Here is an 18,554-nt window from a genome sequence, read left to right as displayed (position 1 = left end):
ACTTTTGGCACTGTACCCTTTAATTTCTGTTTAACTAACCCCCTCATTTTGTGTAGTTCCCTTTCTGAAATTAAATGCTACCGTGTTGGGCTGCTGTGTTTTCCCCACCACATGGATGTTAAATTTCATTATATTATGGTGACTATTACCAAGCAGTCCAGCTATATTCACATCTTGGACCAGATCCTGTGCTCCACTTAGGACTAAATCAAATATTGGTCATCTTACAATGGAATTGGTTTTGGATTTGTTCATTGAGCTGTATTATCATCATGTGTCTGAATTTTGGGCACATTATGGAATGTTGCCTTTGTATCACCATCTGAAGAGCATCTGGACATGACCTCTCTCTGAAGATCTCAAATCATTCTGCAAACATTATAGAACTAAGCTTCACGGCAATCCTCTGAAGAAGCTAGGTCTCAAAACCATTTGACTGATGACAACATTGAGGCAGAGAGATTAAATATTTTATCTACAGGTACAGTGAGTCTGGGGCAGAATCAGGACTAAAACTTTATCATCATGACTCACAGGCCTGTGCTAGACCGTGCTGCTTCCCATAATTCACAGGATGCATCTTTAATATCGTGTTATGCAATAAATTAATCTTTCATAAGCCACCTATGGTAAGTGATCGTATCCGTTTTGCTTCAGAAGCCACTGCCTCATAAAATAGAAATCATTCTATTGTCTACAGCTTTAAATATCCAGTGTAACATTATTCACAGCATTGTCTTTCAACTTTCTCAGTATTTTTCCTTTAGCCAATGTTAAAACCCCATTTTATTAGTTCTGCAAATGCTAAAATGGCTTCCATATTTCCCAGTACCTTCTCACTGCAATAAGGGCCCTGATTCTCCATCCTGTTGTGGCAGCATTTCCCCACACCCACTCGGTGCTCAGGTGTAAATGAACACACAAGGTGCAAGGTGATGGAGAATCAGGCTTTTTAAATGCTTTCCAGCTCATCTCCCCTTTTTTAGTTTCAGAAACATTTAAGAATGAAAAAGCCCAGTGAAGCCGAACTCTTAAGTTTAATGGGAGGAAAAGGTGGGCTTCCTGAACCGCTGAGCCTGCTGCAAGGACTGGAATGGGGGCCCACAGTGCTAAGTCTGCCATTACAGACTAGTGAACATGGGACTATATGTCGTATTTGCCACTCATTCTGATGCAGGATGGTTATCTCAAGAAAAGGCTTTCGCTAAGAGAACATAGCTCTCATCCTGTGTCCATATCAGCTTGCTCTAATTTCTGGAGACTTCCATATCGCTCTCACAATTGCATCACCCAGTGTCTTGTATCCAGTTCAGAAATGACATTGAAGATAGCACTGCAACAAATTGTGACTTTCCAGAGAAAAGGACACAGGTGAGGCTCAAATGATCACCATGGTAACTCTTCTAGGGCTCGAGAGAGAGAGCAGATTTTATACTCTGTGGCTAAATACAACACACACTGCACTGCAGGGTACATACGACAAGAAAAGTAGGTGGGGCTAATTCAGTGAAAGTGAGACAGGTTGCAAGAAATCTCACAAAATAATGATAAGCTCTTTGGGTCAGGAAGAAACTTTCGGGTGTTTGTACAGCACCCAGCACAATGGGGTCCTGGTTCGTGAGCAGAGCTCCTAGATGCTACAACAATACAAATAGTCATTACAATGCTAATAGCAAAACCATCCCAGACCATTAGGACCTTCAATACCAGGAGACTGAACTTCCCCAAGAGCAGGGGGGAGTGTGTGATGCATGGACAGAGCTAAAATTGTCTCCCCCAGCACTGACTCCTATCAAATGTTCATAATGTAAACACAGTTGATTGCCACCTAACTCCCAGCCTCCCTGTTGGTGGCATCACATGGAAAGCAGGAGCATGAGCACTCAGGTGTTTTTACCTTTGCCAGCTGGAGGTGGATCAGTGTCCCCTAGGCCTTCTGCTTCTTAAATCCAAGCCAGTTCCCAAAGTGCTCCAAAGAAGCCATTCTTATACTGCTGTTTTCCTGAAGGGAATGGATCTGGATGAGACCTGAAAGACTGCGAGTCCTTTGCATTTACAGACTAATTCCTCCCCATTGCTGGAACTGTTTAACAGTTTGTGAATAGACTTTTATCTGCCACACTCTGAATTTGGAATTCTTCATTTTCAGAGATTCATCTAACCCATTCCCTGGATGTTTGGAACAGGGCTGGAATCAGATAGGGTTTCTTTGGGGGAGAGTGACCATTTTTATAGTATTAGCCCTACAGTTTACTGTAAGTCATTATGGGATGCTGACATCAAAGTGCTATATGGCTACTATTTGCCTTTGAATTTTACAGTTGCCACCATTAACAGTGATAGCAACCAAACAGTGTTTTATTCTGTGCACACCCTCTTATATAAAGCCAGAGAGCCTCAGGGCTGTACCATCTCTCCCACCCCACAGCAGGGATTTCACCTCCTCTGCTGGAGAAGTTGACTGTCTTCTTAATATAATAGTAACATGGACTTATAACGGGCAGTTTATACTAATGAGAGACCTAAGCATACTGGTGAAATCCCCAGGCTCCTGCCCCATTCTGTATTTGCATCAAAGAAGGTTCAGGCTAGCAGGATTATCTGCATGGAGGCAGATATCTTGATTATCTTCAGCTGCTGCAGAAGCTTTGCTAGGCTTGTCAGTGCCATTAGGAAGGTCATGGAGTCTTATGCCTCATACAGGCAGTTCACAAAGAGCTCCAGGATCTTGTCTATGTGCACTTTGACCTGAAGCCAACAAGAGATGCAAAACGGTTCTGTTAGCTGGTCCCTGTGGACTTTGTGTGTGTAGGTAAGCATGGTTAGAGTAATGAAAATAAAGAGTAATAAGCAACATGGTTGTATTAGGATTGAAATTTGAGAGTTTTTTTCCACATTATCATCTAGGAATGGAAGGACAAAAGGGGAATTGGGGCATTTCCTGCCTAGAGATCCATGGCTGAAGTCGTATCCCTTTCCTCCCACAGGAGGCAATAAAGAAAAAAAGACTGAGGGGGGACCTGATAAGTCTTCAGAGGTGTTAAGGGCTGTTATAAAGATGAGTTAGTCAATTGTTCTCCATGTCCACTTGTTGCCGGCACAGAGGGCCGAGAACAGCAACAGTGGGGGTTCGTTGCCCGGTGTGCACCGCACTAATTAACACACCAGGGTGGAGAAGCAAACCAAGTTTATTTGAGCCCAAATAAGGTGCAAGGGAGACATAGCCATCTCAAATCCTGCACACAGATACAAACGGTTTTTCTCTCTTTATACATAACTTCAGCTAAGCATTCCCATCACCCCCCACACTCCTCCCCCTTACCCCCCCTTCTTCCCCCTCCCGTCTATTTTCTATATCAAATACATCATGCAAGTAACAATTACACTAAGCAGGTTAAATCCATACTTGGCAAAAACCACTTTAGCTCGTTAGTACCTCTTCTGTGAACAGTTATCTGTACTTTCCCACCGTGGGGGCTACGTTCTCATACATATAACTTTAATTACAGCATCTGCTTTCCGCCTATCTTATTTAGTATTGGCTACATCTAGTGCCAAGCAGCCTTGCAGCTGCCAGTAATCAGCACATAACACAAGAGGTTACAAAAGTTTAGTAAGGCTAACAAAAGCACTTTACATAAAGGTACTTTGGGTCACATAGGCCCAAAGCCATCATCCCGAGTTACCTAGATTTATGCCTAGTGACACCAACACACTGAAGGTAGGATAAGAAATAATGGGCTTATCTGCTGCAAGAGAGATTTAGGAAAATTATTAGGAAAACTTTCTAAACTATAAGGCTGGTGAGGCTCTGGAATAAGCTGCAAAGGGAGGTTATGGAATCCTCTTCACTGGAGGTTTTTACGAACAGCTTAGACGAACAGCTGTCAGGGATGGTCTTAGTTTACTTGGTCCTGCCTCAGTACAGGGGGCTGGACTTGATGACTTCTCATGGTCCCTTCCAGCCCTACATTTCTATGACTCTATGAAAGAGTAACCTGTTGTATGACCTCCATGGAAAAGGGGAATATAGTCTAAGAATATTTTAATGTAGTGTAAGGGCAGAGAGACAGTATGATTATACCTGTGGGACAGCCTTAGACCAGACACAGATAAACTTTTCCGTGTGAGAGCATACTGTCCCCCTCAACTCCCAGTGATGCCTGCCTGGTCCCAACAGGAATAGGCTTCCTGTCAGAATCCAGTTGTCCACCACTTATTGCATGAACTTGCTAATTGTTCCTCATTAAATTGTTCCACAGAAAGCCAGGGGACCATCCAATGTGAAAGGTGTCTGCTGATGGAATCTCTTAGGAAGCAGGTAGGAGAACTACAGGAGGAGGTGGCTAGGCTGAGGAGCATCCATGCACATTAGGAATTCATTGAGAGTATTCATACGGAGACCTCCAAGGCTGAGGAAGCTATCCAGCTAGAGAGGATTTCTGTCTCACCACCAGGAAAGGAGGATATGGTTCCGTCACAGGGAGGACACTGGCTCCTTGGTTACTTCTGGCAGCAGGCAGTGCTCCACCCCTGCTCCCAACCCACTGACCATCATGATAAAGAACAGTTATGCTGCCCTGTCAATGAGCGATGAGGAATTGTCCCAGAAGGTGGAGGAGGAGAAGCCATGTACCTCCCCGGCTGGGGGGATCGCAGCCACCACTCCCAGAAGGAGACATAGGTTAGTTGTGGTTGGTGACTCTCTTCTGACATCCCAGGAGATATGCTGCCTGCCAAGGGCCCATATCCAAGATACTGTGGAGGGACTACTGAAGATCATTCAGGCCTCTAACTACTCCCCTGGCTGCTCATCCATGTGGCACTAATGATACTGTGAGGTGTGAACCTGAGCAGATCAGAAGTGACTACAAGGCTCTGGGAATAAGGGTGAAGGAAATGGGGGCACAGGTGGTGTTCTCTTTGATCCTTCCAGTCAAGGGTAAGGGACCAGGCAGAGACAGATGCAGCCTGGCTGCCAGGATGGTGTCACCAGGAGGGCTTTGGCTTCCTTGCCCACGGGATGTTGTTTCGGGAAGAAGGACTGCTCAGCAGAGATGGGATCCACCTATTGAGGAAAGGGAAGAGCATCTTTGGATATAGACTGGCTAACCAGTTGATCACAGTGACAGGTTGGTACCATTGAATTGTATTTAATTATGGATTTATTTTTGTGGGGGGCCCCGCTTAGCCCGAGGCTCTGGGCTGCAACTAGGGTGACCAGCTGTCCTCATTTTATAGGGACAGCCCCAATTTTGGGGTCTTTTTCTTATATAGGCTCCTATTACCCGCCACCCACATCCTGAGTTTTCACATTTGCTGTCTGGTCACCTTATGTGCAGCCCCTAGAGCCCCTCTGCTAATCCAGCCCTGCCAAAGGGTGACAGTGAGGGAGGCAGGGGGAGAGTGAGGGAGGGGGAGGGGGCGTGGCCTCAGAAAACGGGCGGGGCAAAGCTGTTCAGTTTTCCGCAAACAGAGACTTGGCAACCCCTAGTCTTCAGCCCCCTTCAGCTCTACGCATGCGCGCGCAGTGGCGCCGACGGGCCTTTGTGGATTCGGCCTCCCAGCAGCAGGGGGCGGAACGCATCTATCCCTTCCTAAGCGCGTCTGTGATTGACAACGCCAGTTACCGGAAGCACCGAGCCTCCGCTTCCGGCGTGAGAGAAGCGCGTAGACGGCGCCTCTCCCGGAGCCGTAGGGAGCGTGCGCTGTGCCCTGCCCTGCCCTTGGGAAGCGGCGCGCGGCCGGCTCGGGATGTCTGGCTACACCCCCGACGAGAAGCTGCGGCTGCAGCAGCTGCGCGTCCTGCGGCGCCGCTGGCTCAAGGACCAGGAGCTGAGTCCGCGCGAGCCCGTCCTGCCCCTGACCAAACTCGGGCCAGTGGAGAGCTTCTGGGAGCGCTTCCTGCAGCCGGGCTCCTTCTGGCGGCTGCAGGTCAGCGAGGCCCTGCCCTGCTAAGGCCTTCCCACCCCGGGGCAGCCTTGGCCAGAGGGATCCCCTAGCCCCCAACCCGACCCTGCTGGGAGGTTCGCCTCTGAATAAATAAGCCCAGAGACTAAAGCCTGTCAAGCCAGCCCTAGTGAATGCTAACGTCACTTAAAAATAACTAGAAATTTAAAAGCAAAGCTGGTATTAAAGGTTGAAGTGGGGGTGGGGGGAAGTTTTATATACTAAAATGTTAGGAAAAATAACATTGAATCTCATTTACCTTTATTTCCAGACTTTTAAGCTGTACAGAGGTTGTGCATTTACTTTAACTAGGATACTTATTCCTGCCTGGGTTGTTCACTACTATGTCAAATACCATGTAATGGTAAGTATAGAAACCTGCATGTTGCATTTGGGTGCAGAAGGTATATGCTGGACCATACAAATACCATTTACTTCCCTTCGCTGGAAATGCTTCCACTTTTTCTCCTTAAAAAACCCCATACTACAAAAAACACACCCCTGTGATCTGTCATGAAGTAAAAAGTTAAGGGTGATTGCACCTGAGAATTCTTTTGCTTTATTTTTGTCTGGGTACACTTTAGTGGTGTTGAAAATGTTTCACTTGCAGGACTAGAAAACTCTTCAGAGCTTCTGGTTTTCCACTTCAATAGACAAGTGTCATTTGTTGGCACACTATGCAAAGAAACACATTTCTGTACTTCTTGAGATGAACACAACTGTTTTGTTTCTTGCTGCTTAATAACTATTGATCAGGCTTACATTTTTTCTTTAAAAAAAACAAACTGTTTTTATTTATAGGCCCACTGAGCAAATATATGCACTGGGATTAAGCACTGAACGTTAATCACCTGCCTGCAGTATTGATTCTACAGTTAAAATAAGAAAAAATGCCTTATGAATAGGCTTGGATTAAAGAATTTTGGGGCCCTGTATACTTAGGAAATTCCCCCACTCCACCTGCAGTAAATTAGCCAGCAAACCTCCCTCACCCATATATATATCCCACCCCACACAGACCTCTGAATGCTCCTCACATCCCACATACACTCCAACCACCATTCCCTATCCTCAACAGACATGCCAGTTGCCCTGACATACATGTTCACTATAGCCCTATAGGCCACAACCTGCAATATCCTCTACTCAGCTGCAACATTCTGGCTCCTGTCAGTTTATAACTTATGTTCCCTCTGTCAACATCCAGTGAGGGGTGATTTTACTGAGTACCTGTGCCTCTCTCTAGTCACCAATGACTCCATTCAGTATCCTTCACTTTAGGCTTCTAGACAGTTCTGTAACATATGTCCTCTTAGGTTTAATGAGACTATCAAGGTTATTCATTTCCCATTTAATTTTTCTAGAATAGTTAGGCTTGATTTTCAGTCTCGGAAAGCTAACATTTTTAGCATCAGAAAACTTGGAAATACTTACATAAATATTTCAAAGTGACAATTGAGAATGGAAAAATCCGTGAAGTTGCGTTTAGTTTATTCTGGGGAAAACCAAGTTTTTCCACAACCCACATAGGGAGAGCCACATGTTGTAATGAATGTTTGCGGAGTAGCCCCCTTATGTTTGGACAATTTTATGTTGCTTCATCTATGTTTGGTCAGAGGAGGTTAGTTCAAACTGCATAAGCCTTGATGATTAAGAGGTTGATTTGTGTTTTGTTTGTAGCTGACTTGTACCCTGGTCTTGCTCACTCCTGCTTCCTTACTAGTCACTGACAGAATAAAACTCACTGCTCTCCTGAAGAAGTAATAACATGATCATTGCACCACGATTCAGTGAACACTCTTACTAGGCCATTGCCTGTGGATCTTTAGCCAGGGAGAGTCTTTTCATTTATAAAGTATTTTGAAGACTTGTCCTGTTTGAGGTGCGTTTATTCTGTATACTTCTGGTTTTAAACTAAGAGTAACCTAGTGGAGAGAAGCTGGGGCTGCTTACTATTAATTGTATTCAATGCTTTACCTGTATGGCAATATGGAAAACAGCTTTTTCTAATCAGCCATCTTTCAGAAAGCTTATCCTGACTAATCTGTTTTTTATTGCAGAAAATGCCACATGGTATTATTGAAGTGAAGCGCAAAATATTCCCAGTGAGTTAATTAAACTTAATATTTTCTCGTAACATGTCAGCCTCATGGATAAAGAAAACAAATGGGAAGGGAGTGGTGGGTGTGTGAGGGCAGCAGTGGTACAGGGAATAAAATTAAAGTAACTATTTAGTACTTTGGGCAATTGGTACAAAAATGTTAAATGCTGACTAAAGGAAACAATGTGATATAGACCTTTAGAAGCATCAGTATTTTATTCAGAATGGATAATATTCCCTTGAAAGCTTGTTTCGCCAACAGAAGTTGGTTCAATTAAAAGATATTGCCTCACCCATATTGTCTCATAAAAATAACAGTACTTTTATGCACTTGCATATTATATATTTTAGACAGTAGTATGACCCATGACAAAATATTCACCATAATATTTTTTATTTCATTAGGGTGACACAATTCTAGAGACAGGAGAAGTAATCCTACCAATGGAAGAAGAGCCTACTAATCATAACTGAAGGTTATAAACTCCAGCTTTGTTCCTATAAAAATGTGTTAAATATTTCCAGATATGTATATAAAACAATAAAGTTTCTTTCAGGAGACTCTCATGTTATCTTATTTCCTTCTAAGTATAGCAGGAATAGCAAAGACCATTTCCAGACTTTTCTTTAGTGCAAGGCAAGTTAAGGAAGTTACTCACATAGTAACAAAATGTTCATGATTGACTGTATGAAATGGTAGTAGGCTTTCAGGCCAATGTACTAGTAGTAATACAATCTTCTTGTCTTAACAGGCATTTATCAGATTATCTGCATTTTATCCATTTTAGCAACCAATTATATATCTCTAGTCATGTATTTATATTTAACCAAACAGGAAGATACAGAAAAAAAAAATCAGCACAGCAGGTAATGCACAAGTGCAGTAAAATTTAGAAAGCATTTTTGGAAAAGTAACTGTCCCACTTTTAAGTCAGATATTATTGAGAAATACATATCCTCTTTGTTTCATTTATTGTGGAAGTCCTACCAGAACTCTGAACACTCAAGCAATATTGTAAAGTTTATAAACTACAAAATCTTACAATTCTTTTTTGCAAAATGACCTGTATGAGAAGGGTTTGGTAAAACATGATAGCTTTAATTGTATGAATCAACAGCAAAATAAGATGAGTAAATAGAAACAAACTGTGACAAATAGTGATTTGTACTCACATTTCTATGAATACTTGTTCCTTTCAGGAACTAACCCTATTTCAAATACTTGGTCCACTTCATTGACTAGCAGTATTCCAGAATTCCTCAGCCACCCTGGACCTGACTATTCCTGAAGGTCAGCACACCATATCACTAGAAGATAGTGTGATCTATGTCACTGTAACATTTGTGACTAGCACTTTGCTAGGCATAGCCAAGATGCCAGACACATCTGCAGACCTCTAAACACAACTCAGTTGAGGCTGCTGTAGTTACACTTGCTTAATCCATCAATGAAAAACTTTACCATAATCAATTTTAATAGGAAAGAGTTGATATGGATAAGTTGTTGCTGAGAAACTATTTGAGGGCCAAATAATATTAACGTGAACTGAAGGAAAATGTTGAATCATCTTTAAATAATGTTACTTACTGCTATATCATTGGACTTAAACATGTGTATCATGTTTTAAACATTACAAAATGTAGCATTTAGCAAAGAGGGCTGTAAAAGAGAAGACATTCAGCAAACCAACTGAACATACACTTGGTGTACATTTCTTCCTTGGCTGCTTCTTAGTCTGGTGCTCATTTTCTGTATTTGTTTATTAAGAAAACTCAGTGTCACACAACATGCATTGCCTGTATTTCTGTTGCTCCTTTTAATTGTGCAGGAAGGTTGATTTTTTTTTCTTGAAGCCTTCTGCCACTGTTAAACTTAAATTATGTGGTCAGGTCATAACTTCTCAAACCATTAGCCTGGAAATAATCTTTTCTGTCCTCAAATTTGGTTTTAAGTGTATTCAGGTGTGAAAATCCAGATGCTGTCCATCTGTAATGATTCCTTTAAAAATTCAGCATTTGATCAGGGTAGTCCTTCTCAAGTTGCCACCGAGCTGCTATTCGTGTTGCATAAATAACATATCCCCATGAAAGTAATACAATGGTAAGAAGAATCTGTTAGAAGAAAATATATAATGTTTGGAAAGGTAGGTATTGTGCATTACCAATATAAATTTCAGAGTAGCAGCCTGTTAGTCTGTATCCACAAAAAGAACAGGCGTACTGCTGTTCTTTTTACCACTATAAATGTTTACCTCTATTGAATATTGGTCTCATATTTAAACTATTTGCAAATGGTTATCATTTACCAGCCCTCGCCTAAAAGTTTAGGTGTCCAACTCAGACACTAATGAAATACTGATTACATAGGGTAATGGTGGGGACAGGATTGGCATAGTGCCTGCCCCTGCTAGCATGGTATTTTCAGGCTCTGAGCCATGGCATTCAGTGCTTCACAGGAAGACTGGATCTCTGGCTTCCTAACCCCTCCTAATGCGCGGTGCGGAGGGTAACTGCGCCCCCGGGTTGTCCCGCAGGAGGCGGGTGGAAGGGAAGGTACCTGCTGCCCCCGCAGGGCTGCGGCCCGTTCCCCCAGCCAGGGGAGAGGCAGCGGCGGGACCCGAGAGCGGAGGCTTTGCTGCACGCCTCTGACAGGCCGGGCCGGGCTCGCCGGGAGCAGACAGCAGCCGCCCCCGCTCAGCGCCGGGGAGGGGGCGGTGTAGGCGCGCCCCTCCCCGAGGGACGGCGGGGGCACCTACCAGCGAGTAAAGCCAGTCCCGGGCGCGGCGGCCCAGCGGCGCCATGGTGCGGGCTGGGAGCGGCGCGTAGGTGGGTCACGGCAAGGGGAGCTCACCATGGAGACAGCTAGGCGGGCGCGCGCTCCGAGCCACCATCTTTGGTTGGGCCCGGAAGCGCCTACCCTGCGCAAAGCGAGCTGTATGAGCGGGTAGTGAAGTATCTGTGGGCGATGCCGCCCGGAGTCAAGATGGCGTCCAGGTCACGTGGTCGCTGTTCGGCCCGCTTGGCGGCTGCGTAAGTCGTGGAGTTCAGAACACGTCTTTTCCGGTCCCAGCAGCCCTTGCGGGGCGTCTGTCTTGCCCGGGGCCCGGCCATCTCGTCGTGTAGCGGGCGGGTGGTCACGGGTCGCTCTCCGGGCCCGGCCGCGGGCAGGCGGCTTCAATGGGTGACCCGCTGAATTACCTCACAGAGCGGGGGCGCCGCCGCCGCCTTCGTCACGGGGGCGAAGAGCCGCGCGCGGGCCCCGGCCCGGGCCCCGCCCGCTGCCGCCGTCAGAGACTCAAAGCGGCGGACCCGGGGCAGCCCCGCGCGGAGGCCGAAGCGCCCGCACCGGACAGCGGCGCCGCTGTGAGTGAGCGGGGCGGGGGGACTCGGGAGCGGCCGCGCCCTTGGCGGGGGAGGTCTCCGTTGCTTTCGCTCGGGCAGGGGGAAATGGCGGGGGGGGGGTTGGGACTGAGAGCAGCGGGTCCGTGGGGCGCTCCTGGGGCGATCGGGTCTGTGAGGCGGGAGGGTGCCTGGGCCTGTCAGGATGTTAGGCTGGTTCTGGAAATGTGTCTCCCCCCCCCCGCCCCCGTGCTCATCGGGGTCAGATCTTGCCCCTTCCTGCGAGGTACCGGTGACAAGCCCGGATCTGAGTGCCGGGTGCCTTGTGATTCAACAGGTGAGTTGTCAGTAGCCCCTCCCCTGCTGAGCTCTTGCAGGGACAGGAGCTCGGCTCAGCAGGAGCTGGGGAGACTGAGCAGAGAGGACCCCGGCCCCCCTGCCCAGCGCTCCTGGTGCGGCCGGATTCTGCCCGACTCGTGTTAGATCTGTGTGTAGAGAGAGCCTGAACTTACAGACACTTCGCAGCCTCCTGCCACTCAGTTACCTTAATGTTAGGCTGAGCCGTTAGGACGGATTAGTTGAACTGTCTCTATGGGCTATATGGAGAGTTTGACAGCAATGTACAGTGTTTGTTAGTTACCAGCTGTCTCCAGGTAGGCTTCCTATAGGGAGTAATAGAGTTCCCATCACTTGGACATACCTTCTCTTTTCAAAACGGGTCAAATAACTGTTCTAAATAGAAACACTGAGCCCAACTGTACATGACCACAGTGAGACTTATCAAGGCAGTTGTCCAAGATTTCATATTTCTCATTTACTTAAAGCCTGAAAACTTAGCAGGCCACACTCCAGTCCTTAATATAACAATGATAGACAAATTAGAAATTAGACTGTAACTCCTGTGCTATCAGGGCTCCCCCTGCTTGTGTCTAGGAACTTGGAGGAAGAGCAGCCTGACTCAGATGTGGTGGGTTTGAAGAACCAGTCCTGAGTGGGCAGAGAGAAGTAGGTTTGGCCAGGAGTCTCCTGGAATTGGGCTCGATCTCCCGGAGGCTACTGAAGCCAATTCGGGAGATTTTAGACCATTGAAAGTCCGGTGGTGCAGTGGGGCTATGGCAGGTGCCCTATTTGCCCTGGCTCTGCCCCACTCCTGGAAGCGGCTGGCGTGTTGTGGCTTCTAGGCAGAGCTGTGGCCAGGGGGTCTCAGCGTGCTGCCCCCACCCTGATCGCTGACTCTGCAGCTCCCATTGGCCGGGAACTGGGAGCCATGGCCACTAGGAGCTGCGGGGATGGTTCCTTCAGGCAGGGGCAGTGTGCAGAGCCGCCTGGATGCCTCTGAGCCTAGGAGCCACTGCTGGACACACTTCTGCTTCCATGAGCCACCTGAGGTAAGCACTGCCTACCCGGAGCTCTCACCCCCTTCCCAAATGCCTGCTGCAGCCCCCTCCTGCACCCAAACTCCTTCCTAGAGTCCGCACCCCAATCCCCTGCCCCAGGCTCAGCCCAGAGCCCCCTCCCACATGCCAAACCCCTTGGCCCTACGTTCCTGCCCATAGCCCGCACCCCAATCTCCTGCCTCATCCTGGTGAAAATGAGTGAGGGAGGGGGACTGGAGTGGGGCCTTGGAGAAGGAGTGGGATGGGGCGTGGTCTTGGGGAAGGGGCAGGGGGTGGGGCAAAGGTGTTTGGGTTTGTGTGATTAGACAGTTGGCAACCCTAGGGAGAAGGTATAAGTTGGGTTAAGGAGCTTAGGGGTGTGGTGAGTGGGAGGCTGGCACTATTTGGGGAAGGGTGGCAACTAAGGTAGGATAAGGGGTGGGGGTGGATGGGAACTTTGTGGGCAAGCAGCTAGGGGTTAGACTGAAACAAACTAGGTAAAGAAATTGGAACAAGGAGCTGATGTGAGAGAGGGCAATTTAGACTAAGATCAGATGAGGATCCAGAAGTTAGTTGGAGGGGATCGGAAATTTGGACTGGTAATTAAAGACTATATCAAAATGCATATGCACAAAGGGGCTGAATTAATTCTGGCATTTCCTAACTTTTGAATGCTTCACTTTGCAACCTTAATATTATTGTAATATAGTTTTTGTGTGTGTAGTAATTGTATCTGTTCTTATTAGCTACATCAGTAATACACTTTGTTAGATCATGATTACTGGTAGTAGTATAGAGACCAAAAATAATAGTAGAACTAATAGGATGATCAGCTTGATCAGACACTAGAGAATTAACCACCTTTGGGGAAAAAAAATACACTGTTATATGAAGTCTAACAACTATGATAAACATCTTGATCTTTTGTGGAAATAGCCAACTGATGATACCCTCCCTAGTGTAGAAAAGATCAACCACTATAATTATTTACCCTTTGCACTAAAATGTTATAATAATTTGAAAAATAAAAGCCTGCACCCAAAACAGGAAGCTTGGGAGGATGGCAGCGTCTTAGAATTCCTAGAGCTTACGTATGAAGTTGTCTGCTTGGCTGGTGATGTCAGAATGTTAGTAAAGGTTGTTCTAGGAAGCCTGCAACCCTTAAACTGGTATTAAAAAACAAACAAAAAAAAAATCCCAACACCAACACAGGGCTTTTTAAGTTCTTTGTTACTTTAAACAAATTTGCTATGTGTACATGCAGTAGTTGGTAAGTCACAACCTATTTAATGTACCTATCCCAAAATAAATATATGTTGATGTCAGCAGAAGTCATTATCCGCCGTAATGTGTGTCATGATGTAAAAATCAATTGTAGAAGTGTTGCTGAAACAGTGATCTCCTCTGACTATCCATAGAAGAATTTGAGGCATCTTAAAATTATTTGTGGCCAATCACAAACATAAATGCTTCTCCATACTTTCCCACCGCTTGTCCCACTCATTCAGATGCACCTTGGCCTGTGAACAATTGGCTAACAAAGTAGTGCTTGAGCAAAGCAATACTGGCTGTGAGTAAAACTGACTAGAGGATAATTCAATCCCAGTCAATTTCCCATAGCAGCATTATGCAAAATAAAATTGACTAATCGGTCAGATTTTGTCTGCATCAATCCCTAAAGTTGCTTTATACATGGAAGGACTGCAGAAAGAAACTGGCTGCTGACCTTGCAGAGGCTCCTGGAAAAGGATAAGGAAAATAAAAAATAGTAGACACTTTTATAAGATGGGAAGAACAAACACTAAAATGAAGACAGGAGAAGTTGAAAGTCAGAAAGAATGGGAGTAACTCTAACATTAGTGATTTTCATTTTTTCCAGTTATTGGGAATTGTGGCTCATCAAAGCTTAGAAATGAATAACCAAAATGTATATTTTGGAAATCCACTGAACAAACTATAGGATAGTAAACCATCCTTGTCTTGTGTACTGATCTAAAATGTTTTGGGACACAGATGTGGAGCTACACTTAAAAATAAAGACTTTGGGGCAATTCTCTGCCTAATAGGCCAGATTCTCAGATGGTGTAAATCAGGGTAGTTCCACTTCAATGAAGAATCTCAGATTTACATAACATGAGCATCTGGTCCCATGTATCTTTAGGTTATTCCTTTGCTCTGTTTGCATTAGGATGTTATTTAATCACTAATATTTCCTAAATTTCTGGGGGGAGAGACTGCAGAGGGAGTTTAATAACTTAAGCAGTTACATGTCAATTTCTTCTGGTCTAATGGGTTAGTAGTGTTTGCTGCTGTTCGTTCCTTATTTTCGACTCTCAGAAAAAACTGTTACAAGCTTAGTTGTTTATTTGGTTCACCTTCATATCACTTTTTTTGATCAGGAAAAGTTTAGCAAAGCTTTTATTGATCTTTGCCTCATTTTTCTTTTGTAGAACATAACATCAACAACTGAGGAGTTTACGGTGGATAGCAGCTTTTCACCTAAAGCTGGCACAAGCAAGCTGCATCAGACAATGCCAACAGATACATCTCCAGACTCTAAATGTCCAATCTGCTTGGACAGATTCGACAATGTGGCCTATTTAGATCGTTGCTTGCATAGGTTCTGCTTTCGTTGTGTACAGGAGTGGTCAAAAAACAAAGCTGAATGTCCACTCTGCAAACAGCCTTTCCATTCGATCTTCCATACTGTAAGAGCTGAAGATGATTTCAAGGAGTACGTACTCAGGCCTTTGCAGAATGGCTCTTTTGCTAGCCCTGATGGGCGGAGATTTCGTTACCGTACTACGTTAACAAGGGAACGTCATACATCAGCTTATCCTCGAAGGAGTTCCTCTTCTCGAAGAACACTGTCACCTCCAGATAATGGGATATTATTTGAAGGATTATCTGGTCAACCAGTAGGGCAAAGAGATGGAGGAATTCATCAGATGATTAGACGGCTTGCATCAAGGAGACAAGCTAGTGCAGAGGGTAGATCACTGCGGCAAATTCAAGAACAAGATATAATTAATTTCCGAAGAGCTCTGTATCGTTCTGGTGTGCGTGTTAGAAATATTCAAGATGGTGGTCGTTATAGAGATATTTCAGCTGAGTTTTTCCGCCGGAACCCCGCTTGTCTTCACAGATTAGTTCCATGGCTAAAGCGTGAGCTAACAGTCCTGTTTGGTGCCCATGGGTCTCTAGTCAATATTGTACAGCATATCATCATGAGTAATGTGACTAGATATGATTTGGAGAGTCAGGCCTTTTCTGATGACTTAAAGCCTTTTTTGCTCCATCGTACTAACCACTTTTTACATGAATTCATCAGCTTTGCCCGATGTCCTTTTAACATAGAGGCATACGACCAGCATGCCAATTATGATTGTCCTGCTCCTTCATATGAAGAAGGAAGCCAGTCAGAATCATCAGTTATCACAATATCTCCAGATGAGACAGATTCGCAAGAACCAGATCATAATGCATCCACAACTGGTGTTGATCGGGCACCTTGGGATGATGAAACTCCAGGGCCATCGTATTCCAGCTCAGAGCAGGTTCATGTTGCCGTGGCTTCTCCTTTGGATACTTCGGAAACTTCTGATGAAGAACCTAGTAGAAATGGAACTGAACTGCAAGGGCAGTTAAAAGATAATGCAGCCCCAGGTGGTGACACTGATTCTTCTTCAGACAACTGCGTCATTGTTGGGTATGTTAAGCCATTAGCTGAAAGAACACCAGAGCTTGTTGAGCTGTCCTCGGACTCTGAGGAGTCGGTTGATGATGGGAAAAGCGAGGATGTGAAGAAACCACAGTCTATCCAGTTTCACGTTTTTAGTGTCAGCGATGCTAGTGGGTGCTCATCGCCATGCTCTCCTATATCTAAGGATGGTAAATATAGCCATAAAAGCAGCACCTCACCCTCACATAAGAAGATGAAGTCAAAAAAGAATGAGAAAGATACAACTAAAATAGAAGATTTGTCTGTAAAGGACTCTTTACAAAGTTCCTCTACAAGAAGGGATAGGGTGTGCTCTCCGTGCAGCCACAGATTATCCAGGAGGAGGAGATCAAGGAGTTCAGAATCCTATTCACAGCACTCTCGCAACAGAGACAGCCATGGCCAGAGAGCCAGGAGGAAACATCACAGCAAAGAGAGGTTAAAAAGTAGACTATCAAGAAGCAGAGATAGTAGCAGACATAGGAGCAAAAGAGACAAAAGGAGGTCAAGACCTCGAGACATAAGTTTATCTAGAAAAAGCCAGACAGTGTCTCTAAGTAGTGAGAGCACTATATCTAGAGATGTAAGCAGGTCAAGATCCCGGAGTAATGATCATAGCAGAAGAAGATCAAGGAGCAGAGACAGTGATCATTATTATGTAAGAGATAATTACCAAAGTAGATACCAGTGGGAGTATACTTTTTACAGTAGAAACATGGACAGAGATGGCTATGAATCCTCATACAGGAGGAGAACTCAGGCCAGAGCTCATTATTCAAGGCAGTCAGCTAGTCCAGAGTACAGAATACAGTCCTTTTCTGAAAGGACAAATACTCGAAATCCGAGAGGTCACAATGAAAGCAGATATTACTACTATGAAAGACGCAGATCAAGGAGTCGATCCAGTAATAGATCTCGGACTGCTTCTGATAGAATGAGATGTGAAAAGCCTGGTGGAAAAAGGAAATACAAAACTCGCCACTTGGAGAATGCACACAAGGAGACTGCAACAAACCCTTGTGAAGGGAAAGGAAGTGACCTGCAGAAGTCTTTGTCAAAATACAGTGGTTGCTACAAAAATCAGGACAGCCTTTTAGACAACCAAGCAAGCATTGGGACTAGACATAAAAAGAGGAAAAAAAAGACAAGAAGTCCAAGTGTAGAGATTATTTATGAAGGAAAAGCTAGTGACACAACCAGACATCACAAAAAGAAAAAGAAAAAGCACAAGAAGAAACACAGGAGACATCACTCAGGTAACTCATCACATTCTTCTCCAGTTGTGATTACAATTGACAGTGATAGTGATAAGGAGACTGGAATACAAGAAAATACTGAGTGTGACAGTAGTATCTCTTGGACAACCACAACCCAGTTAAATGAGAGAGAAAATGAGACTCCATCCCCTGTCCTGGGAACAAGTGATTGTAAGGATGAGTACACAGTAGATGATGAAAGTGGACTGTTGGACAAGGATTCCAGTATTACTACCACTAGGGGAGACTTAGGTGATGACCCTGGAAAGGTAGATCGCCAATTTCAGGAAACATCAAATGAGCAGGCTCTTACAGTGGCAGATGATGATAGTGCATCTGACATGGGAACTCTACCGAGCAATGTTGAAACTATACAAACTGAATCAACCAGTCAGTTGCCTTCTTCGAGAGCGTCATTAGTAGGGAGTTCAGAGAGACCACCTTTGATATTAAGACTGCCAAAGAGACTTATTGACAGATCCTATTGGCTTGACTCCCCAGAAAAAAAGATGTAACAAGTTTTACACTGAACTGTTTTAAAACGATGAAATCCTGAAAAGAAAACACCTGGTGTGGTTTGTGTGTGTAAGACTGTTTTAAAAAAAAGTGTCTGAGAAATGTGTAAAATCCTTAAATTTATGCACTTTTAAGTCCAAGAAAACAGAATGTTGCTAGTAGTTTGTTAATTTTTTTTTTCCAGAATAAATGTATAAACCTTTAGAAGTTGTAATTTCATAGAGCCATACTGTATTCACATTGTGTAAAATATATCCATGGAATCTTTCTAAGTTGTTTTTAAAAAAAAAAAAAAA

The 18,554-nt window shown here is 44.7% G+C and overlaps 3 protein-coding genes across 6 annotated transcripts; 2 read left to right on the top strand and 1 right to left on the bottom strand.

The window, feature by feature from the left end:
* The first annotated feature begins 5,595 nt into the window (after positions 1–5,595).
* On the top strand, positions 5,596–8,612 carry NDUFB6 (NADH:ubiquinone oxidoreductase subunit B6). Its single transcript, XM_039544558.1, has 4 exons — positions 5,596–5,934; positions 6,221–6,313; positions 8,010–8,054; positions 8,456–8,612. Exons 1-4 carry the CDS (start codon positions 5,755–5,757, stop codon positions 8,522–8,524), a joined length of 387 nt encoding a protein of 128 aa, XP_039400492.1. The 5' UTR covers positions 5,596–5,754; the 3' UTR covers positions 8,525–8,612.
* A 516-nt stretch (positions 8,613–9,128) lies between these two features.
* On the bottom strand, positions 9,129–11,106 carry SMIM27 (small integral membrane protein 27). Of its 3 annotated transcripts, none has more exons than XR_005600392.1 (2): positions 10,968–11,106; positions 9,129–10,162 (listed from the first exon to the last, which is right to left on the bottom strand). XR_005600392.1 is itself a non-coding variant. In XM_039544559.1 (2 exons), the coding sequence occupies exons 1-2, from the start codon at positions 10,849–10,851 to the stop codon at positions 10,052–10,054; spliced, it is 156 nt and encodes a 51-aa protein (XP_039400493.1). In that variant the 3' UTR covers positions 9,129–10,051. The 3 variants fall into 3 exon arrangements, 1 of the variants encoding a protein (XP_039400493.1); XR_005600391.1 differs by having other exon boundaries at positions 10,902–11,040; XM_039544559.1 differs by lacking the exon at positions 10,968–11,106 and adding an exon at positions 10,807–10,851.
* A 102-nt stretch (positions 11,107–11,208) lies between these two features.
* TOPORS (TOP1 binding arginine/serine rich protein, E3 ubiquitin ligase) lies at positions 11,209–18,554 on the top strand. 2 transcript variants are annotated; one of them, XM_039544556.1, is made up of 2 exons: positions 11,209–11,413; positions 15,216–18,554. In XM_039544556.1, the coding sequence occupies exons 1-2, from the start codon at positions 11,228–11,230 to the stop codon at positions 18,255–18,257; spliced, it is 3,228 nt and encodes a 1,075-aa protein (XP_039400490.1). In that variant the 5' UTR covers positions 11,209–11,227; the 3' UTR covers positions 18,258–18,554. The 2 variants fall into 2 exon arrangements, with proteins under 2 accessions (XP_039400490.1, XP_039400491.1); XM_039544557.1 differs by lacking the exon at positions 11,209–11,413 and adding an exon at positions 11,580–11,726.

Source organism: Mauremys reevesii, linkage group 6, assembly GCF_016161935.1.
Source record: "Mauremys reevesii isolate NIE-2019 linkage group 6, ASM1616193v1, whole genome shotgun sequence".
NCBI lineage: Eukaryota > Metazoa > Chordata > Testudines > Geoemydidae > Mauremys > Mauremys reevesii.
Note: the sequence above shows the minus strand (reverse complement) of the source record. Positions and strands in the feature narration are given on the sequence as shown.

Excerpts from the sequence above, each read along its gene's own strand:
- NDUFB6 (XM_039544558.1), top strand. The coding sequence starts at position 5,755 with ATGTCTGGCTACACCCCCGACGAGAAGCTGCGGCTGCAGCAGCTGCGC. Across the intron at positions 5,935-6,220 it reads GCTCCTTCTGGCGGCTGCAG|ACTTTTAAGCTGTACAGAGG; the intron begins GTCAGCGAGGCC and ends CTTTATTTCCAG. Across the intron at positions 6,314-8,009 it reads ATGTCAAATACCATGTAATG|AAAATGCCACATGGTATTAT; the intron begins GTAAGTATAGAA and ends TTTTTATTGCAG.
- SMIM27 (XM_039544559.1), bottom strand. The coding sequence starts at position 10,851 with ATGGCGCCGCTGGGCCGCCGCGCCCGGGACTGGCTTTACTCGCTG. Across the intron at positions 10,163-10,806 it reads GGGACTGGCTTTACTCGCTG|ATTCTTCTTACCATTGTATT; the intron begins GTAGGTGCCCCC and ends TTCTTCTAACAG.
- TOPORS (XM_039544556.1), top strand. The coding sequence starts at position 11,228 with ATGGGTGACCCGCTGAATTACCTCACAGAGCGGGGGCGCCGCCGCCGC. Across the intron at positions 11,414-15,215 it reads CACCGGACAGCGGCGCCGCT|AACATAACATCAACAACTGA; the intron begins GTGAGTGAGCGG and ends TTTCTTTTGTAG.